The sequence below is a fragment of the Gymnodraco acuticeps genome, unplaced genomic scaffold (assembly GCF_902827175.1).
Source record: "Gymnodraco acuticeps unplaced genomic scaffold, fGymAcu1.1, whole genome shotgun sequence".
Classification (NCBI taxonomy): domain Eukaryota; kingdom Metazoa; phylum Chordata; class Actinopteri; order Perciformes; family Bathydraconidae; genus Gymnodraco; species Gymnodraco acuticeps.
The window spans coordinates 228892-236154 of NW_022990032.1; the positions used below are offsets into that span (position 1 = coordinate 228892).

Here is a 7263-nt window from a genome sequence, read left to right on the forward strand (position 1 = left end):
AATGCATCCGCGGAGGAGCCGTGGAGGAACCATCAGTGTATCCTCGGTTATAGCTCCTCCAGAGAGCCTCCTCGACGCTCGATGCTCGGTCCTCGAAGTGCATTTAGAGAAATTAGATGTCCTTTAAAAGTCCTTTTGAGTATTGAGAAGCCTCTAGTGTCATGTGAACTACAATGCAAGTGTGTGGCGTCTTTTATTCCTCCGTAGTATTAGTCCAAGGCTATCTAGATCTTTGCTGGTAATGGCTGCTGCGCCAACAATATATATTATACACACTGCTCTGCTTTCTGCACGGACCTCACAGCTGTTCTCACTGTAAACATCGCATCGCGATGAAAGCAGTTAATAAAATAATATCCAGGGGACGCATGCATGCAGAGCTGTCATTGGCTGAGATAAGTCCGGCCGTGCGTCACGACTCTTTGAAACATCTCTGTTCCCGGAAATGCATCCACGAAGGAGCCGTGGAGGACCCATCAGTGTATCCTCGGTTATAGCTCATCCAGAGAGCCTCCTCGATGCTCGGTCCTCGAAGTGCATTTAGAGAAATGAGATGTCCTTCAACATGGCGCACTGAAATTCATTTTCGGGTCACTACCAGAGGACCGAGGAGTCGAGGAGGGGGATTTGATGAAATGAGAAAGGGCAATGGTGATACACACTCTGTACAGTAGGTGGCGGTATGCACCTTAAAGTTGTTTGCAATCCGCCTTTAAATCGACAGAAGAAGAAGTGATGCACCGGAAGTGATGGTCTCGCTCTTTCTAATGGAACCAGATCACGTCTCGTGGCTTCTCTCGGTTCTCTCGCTACATCCATGGTTCTCTCTCGGTGTTCCTGAGGAAGTGTGTGTGAGCAGCTGATCCGTCCATCGTCTGTGTGTCTGGATGAACCTCTGACTTTGTGCTCTTTCTTCTGAAGCCTTTAGCTCGGACTCTAGAAGCTAGCTTAGCATGCTAGCTGGTAACACGCTAGCAACACAGAGTGAGAGAAACGGGAAGTGGTGATTTAGTAAACATGAGTGTTGTCCTGCTCTCGTTGGTGAAGCAGCGACTCACTGCGGCTGCTGAAGACATCTTTGTTCTGTTTGAAAGAACGATAGCAGAGTACGAGGAGGAACTGTCTCGTTCAAAACAGGAGAACGAGAGACACCGGAAACTACTGGACGCTGTTTTACAGCCTCAGCTTCAGATCCACAGAGCAGGTCTGTTCCCTCTTTATTCACTCTCTCTCACTCTTTAGACTCTGTATTAACTCGTTAGACTCTTAATAGCTGTCTCTGCCGCCTGACGCAATAATTATACCGTTTTTTGATGAACATAAATATTGTTTTTCTGGCATCACTTTAACATTTTATGGGGGAAATCTACATTTTGGTATGAGGGTGCACGCTGAGAGTAAGAGGGTGCAGCGCCCCTGTTACCCAGTTTAGAGAAAACCCTGTGTGATGGAAACTTCTGAAGTAATTGGAAACGGGACTCTCATACCTCATTCACACCAACGGTGTTTCAGGGCCGGTTCGGAGCTGGAGCTTGAAAAGCACCGGGTTTTCCTCTTCACACCGCAGCGGAGCAGCCTCTTAGCTCCGGAATCCGGTTCGTTTCAAGCACCAAAAAATTGTCCGTTCAGAGCAAAAGCACCACATACGTCACGCTTACGTCGAGGCGGGGGCAGGCCAGGGGCAGAGACAGATCAACTCCTGAAAAACAACAAAAAGCCTGCGTTTTATCCAGTTTGTACACAACGATGGAGAAACTTAACAAGAGTTTCAGTGTTTCTGCCATAGACTGTATATATAAAGGTTTCTGCTCATGGTGAAGCAACGTGTCTGTGTGTTAAGGTGGAACCTGAGCATTCACGTTGATCACCTCATTATAAATCTATAAAACTATAAATATTCAACTTTACTTCACGTGTTCATTTGAGAACAGCTGTTACATACCTGGGTGAAGGTTACAGTTCATTTAAATGAAAGATACAACGTTACTCCACACTCATGGTTCAGTCCACCTTAAGAAATAAGACCGACCTCGGAAACAGTTGTGTTTTAAAAAAACCTTTATTGACACGAGTACACTTTTTTATAAGAATATAACTAAACCACAGAAATGACTCCGGAAAAGCTGCAGATAGAGCCATAAGAAATGAATGCAACTGATTTAATCCGCGCGGTTTGGCTTTATGAAGCAGGCACGCAAACGGTTACGTCATGACGCAAACGATGACGCAACGACGCATTACCAGTCGGACTCTGGGCGGTGTGAAAAGAGCCAGAGCTAAACCGAAGAACTAGTTCTGAACCTGAAAAGCTCTAGCACGGAGCTTGAACCGGAGTTGCGTTGGTGTGAGACACGGGGAAAGCAGGAGCTTTGATGGCAAACACTGACGGTTTATTTGGAGTTTCGGCCGGAGAATTCACAAGACATGTCACGAGCCATGAGTTGACACAACGGATTCCAAACCAATTCTGAGGATCTCTACCCAGACCCATGTATTTAGCTGGTTCTGAGAGAATAATCAACATTGTGCATAACAAGATAAAACCATAACACCTCTATCAGCTGACGCCAACAGGCAGGAACAGGGAGACAAACTGAGAGCACAGCAGCCAAGCTACAGGTGCGTGTGCTCAGTGAGGTCAGTACAAGCTGATAAACTGGGTCACAGTTATGGGCCTAAGAAAATATTTCCCCAACAGTTCTTCCCTTTTTTATCAATTTTGATAAACAAAACCTACCCCAATAATACATTTGTTCGGAATCCCTAATAAATTAGATTCTTTGGAAATGGTGTTGGCATTTTGCATATTGTGTGACACGCTACAAAAAAGTACTTGCTGAGATCAAAAACTCTGTTGAAAAATAATGTGGTTTAATGAAAACTGGAATGATCCACTTATTCTCCTTGGACATGCACAATAGCCGCGTTCACACCAAGTACTTTGCAGTACATAGTTCCTAGCACTTAGTTCCCCTATGGAACTAAGAGCCGATCGCGTTCACACCGGAGTACTTTTCCCTGAGGGAAGATTACGCAAATGAAGGAGGAGGAGGAGGAGGAGGAGGAGGAGGAGGATCTCTACATCTATCCTTTGAAACAAAAACCCTCACTAACTAAACTACAAAGACTTTGACAAAACAATATACAGGGGTGGCAACAATCCGCTAACCTAGTGTGTCTAAACATTAGTTAGCTACGTGGTGAGAAATGTACTGGGTACCCCAGACTTACCTAACTCCTCCACCTCTCAACACACACACTTTCAAAAAGGTCTGACAATACAAAGTGAATTAGTTGCTAAACACTGCAGGCTCCTTCATCAGCAACAGGCCCAGAGTGAGAGAGCGAGAAGACTTCCTGGGTGCCTCCTTTATGGTCGGCCCTGGCTGCTGATAGGCCAGCTGATGGGGAGAGGATCCAATCAGCCATCAGACTCAGGTGCACAGGCAGATGCCGATCAGCTGCTGATTAGCTGTGCAGAAGACAGGGAGAGAAACACAGGAGGGAAGGAAAACCACACCAGTACAGCCTGCCTGGCACGTAACACCCCCACACATTCAATTCAATTCAATTCAAAACCTTTATTTATCCAGGTAAAATCCCATTGAGATCAATGATCTCTTTTTCAAGGGAGACCTGCAGCAGTAGGTTCCACAAGAAGACATAAACAACAGAACAACAAAAGCGGACTGTCTTAGGGAAGAAAGCTTTTAGATGTGCAGCTCCACTAACATGGAACAGTCTGCAAAAAGAACGGAAAATTACCAAGCTAGTACCACTACATGTTTTTAAAGCTCGGTTGGATGCTACAAAATCAGATGCTGTTGGTACCTGTACATGTGGTTAAATATGTAAATTGTAATCCCTGTACATTTTGCTGTATGATGTCCTTTTGTTGTTCTGTTTATGTTTTTATGTCTTCTTGTGGAACCTACTGCTGCAGGTCTCCCTTGAAAAATAGATCATTGATCTCAATGGGATTTTACCTGGATAAATAAAGGTTTTGAATTGAATTGAGATGCACCTGTATGAGTCCAAGTACAGGTTTAGCGAGGCGGTGAGAGATGCTAAACGACTACTCTGAGAAACCCCAACACCAGTTCTCAGCTAACGACTCTGGAGACAGGTCACAAACTATAAGGCTACGGCCTCACACTCCGTGAACGGCCGACCGATCTGGAAAAGCATTTAAAATAAGGAATGGATAAGGGCTGCAAAGTTAAAGAAGTGTTAATCGTGGTTAGATTTTAAATTCTAATACTCTACAGTTTCTCTGAATATGTGTTTCCTGTTTCCTGCAGACGTCCAGCAGCTGGTGGTGGTTAAAGAAGAGGTTCCCCCTGAACAGCAGGAGTGGAGCTCCAGTCTGGACCAGGAGGACCCGGAGCCCCCCCCACACATTAAAGAGGAACAGGAGGAACTCTGGAGCAGTCAGGAGGGAGAGCAGCTTCAAGCGCTGGAGGAGGCTGATATCACCAAGTCCACATTCACTCCTGTCCCTGTGAAGAGTGAAGATGATGAAGAGAAACCTCAGTCCTCTCAGCTTCATCAAAGACAAACTGAACACCTGGAAACAGAAGCTGATGGAGAGGACTCTGGAGGACCAGAACCAGCCAGGAACTCGGATCCAGAGAGACATTTACAACCAGAGACTGAGGACAACCCTGGAGACTCTTCAGAACCTGAGACTGGAGACTCTTCTGAACCTGACACTGAAGACAGTGCTGATTGGAAGGAGACCAGAGAACCAGGTTCAAAGTCTCAGAAAAATAAACAAAACCCTGTCAGTGATTCAAGACGTAGTGCAGGAGAGAAACCATTTAGCTGCTCTTTGTGTGAGAAAGAAATTCGCAGCAAGTCAAATCTAAAAGTACACATGAGAATCCACACAGGGGAGAAACCATTCAGCTGCTCAATTTGTAAGAAATCTTTTGGAAAGAGGGGAGATTTAAAGGACCACATGAGAATCCACACAGGAGAGAAACCATTCAGCTGCTCAATTTGTAAGAAATCTTTTGGACAGAGAGGAAATTTAAAGTACCACCTGAGAATCCACACAGGAGAGAAACCATTCAGCTGCTCAGTCTGTAAGAAATATTTTGCAAAGAGTAGACATTTAAAGTACCACATGAGAATTCACACAGGAGAGGAACCATTCAGCTGCTCTATTTGTAAGACATCTTTTGGACAGAGAGGACATTTAAAGTACCACCTGAGAATCCACACAGGAGAGAAACCATTCAGCTGCAGTGTTTGTGACAAAAGATTCACCCGGAGATATCTGGTCAAAATCCATAAGTGTGTTGGTCGTCAGTCATCACAGCTTCATCAAACTCAAACTGAGGAGATCAGAGAGGCAGAGCCTCCAGCCAGCATCTCAGCTGAACACCTGGAAACAGAAGCTGATGGAGAGGACTGTGGAGGACCAGAACCAGCCAGGAACTCAGATCCAGAGAGACATTTACAACCAGATACTGAGGACAACCCTGGAGACTCTTCAGAACCTGACCCTGAAGACAGTGATTATTGTTAGGTTCAAACTCTTTGAGTTAGTCCCAGTAAATGTGTATAACGCGATACCTGCTCGAAATGTGTTAAAACATCATTGCTCTAAGTGAAGTCTGAATGTGTATTAAAACAAATATTAAGCACAGAAACAAGTCCATTGTGCTCTTATGACACAAAAGTAACCAACACACTGACAGAGAACCAGAGCCAGCCAAGAACATGACTTTAGCTTCTCCTGACCCTGAAATCAGTGGTGATTGGAAAGATCTGTTATTCCGGTTAAACACTCTAAACCAGTGGTTCTCAACTGGTCAGGCCTCGGGACGCACTTTTTTCCTTTGTCAATAAATCGCGACCCGACATTTGCTTATTTGCTTTTCAGCAGACAAAATCAAATAAAGTGAAGTACAGTGCATATATCCCTTATATCCCTTCACAGAACTAAAGTATGCTTTTAAAAAAGTTTAATGAGATGATGGAATCAAAGCTGCACTGTATAACATAAAAAGGCACACATGCTGAAAACCCAACCCCAGTAGGGGGGTCTGGGGGGATCCTCCCCCAGGAGATTTTTTGAAATGCTAACATATAAACTACGCATTCTGGCAGGGCCATCCCTGGCCATTTTGTGGCCCCACGCAAAGTTATATGATGAGGCCCTCCGTGTCGCAGCGGAAAAACTGTGCCGCGCTTACACTAATTGCGCCGCATAACGGTGCGCTCAGTTGAGGGGCCCCTCCGCAAGATGAGGCCCCACGTGATCTGCGTGTAGGGAGGGACGGCCCTGCATTCTGGTGCACTCTGAGATTAGGCTACTACCCGACATATTAATAATATTTGATGCCATTGTTTGTGTTTCACTTTGTTCTGAAGCTGAACTTGCTGCTCCTCACAGAGAGAAGAGTAAAGAGGAGATGGTCTGTGTGAATTACTTTAAATTGTGGGTAAGGGTAGATAGCTCCCATTGTACTGTGACCTGTCAATCATCAAACCGGGGGTCATATTTCATTATGTGTTCATTTATATCTGAAGTTGTACCCGTGGGTGTATCTGAGTGTGGGAAAATATTACGCCTGAAAGACAGTCTGAAGAGACGTGAGAATTCACATGGGAGAAGCCATTTGGTTGCTCAGTTTGAGACCAAAAACATAGACATAAAAACCAAAGTGAATCTCCCTTTGAACAAGAAAAAGCAACGGCTGATCTCTTATCGTTTAGTTGATATCACTAGCTAATGTGAGTTACATTTCATCCTGATGCTTTTGAAGAATCGTTGTTAATAAAGTGAACTCTTTTTGAAAAGGAAGGACTCGCTGTGTTAAAACTTCTTCCTGCTGTGTCCCACAAGCTGTTCAGCTGGGATCCGGCTCCGACCCGAAACACCGACACTATCTTACATTGCTGTTGGCGGCCGGCCCTGTAGCTCCTGGTGCACCACCACTTATTGCTGTTTAGCTAATAAACGTTAGCTATTGTTTAACCCCCTGTGGTCAGACAGTGCGGACCTGTGTCTACGTTCAGGAAGTGAGGGGAATTATAAGAAAGATTGTTGTTGTGTTTTTTTAAGCAGACCCGGCAGCAGCTCCAAACAACTGTGACAGCTTAACAGTTCATTTAAAAGCTTAACAACTGTTTATTTTGTCAGTTTGATAAAGCTGGCGAGGCTATGCAAAGTAATAGCAATTACATTTAAACAGGAAGTACCAAGACATGTGGAAGTCTGCTTGAAATGATTTATTTATTAATTACCTATTT

The 7263-nt window shown here is 44.7% G+C and overlaps 1 protein-coding gene across 1 annotated transcript; it reads left to right on the plus strand.

Moving 5' to 3' along the window:
• The first annotated feature begins 557 nt into the window (after positions 1–557).
• Positions 558–6814, plus strand: LOC117545317 (zinc finger protein 771-like). The gene is made up of 2 exons (XM_034215043.1): positions 558–1204; positions 4302–6814. The coding sequence occupies exons 1-2, from the start codon at positions 1018–1020 to the stop codon at positions 5531–5533; spliced, it is 1419 nt and encodes a 472-aa protein (XP_034070934.1). The 5' UTR covers positions 558–1017; the 3' UTR covers positions 5534–6814.
• The last annotated feature ends 449 nt before the right edge of the window (positions 6815–7263 follow it).

Coding starts and splice junctions, on each gene's coding strand:
- LOC117545317 (XM_034215043.1), top strand. CDS start 1,018: ATGAGTGTTGTCCTGCTCTCGTTGGTGAAGCAGCGACTCACTGCGGCT. Junction 1,205..4,301: donor GCTTCAGATCCACAGAGCAG/GTCTGTTCCCTC, acceptor TGTTTCCTGCAG/ACGTCCAGCAGCTGGTGGTG.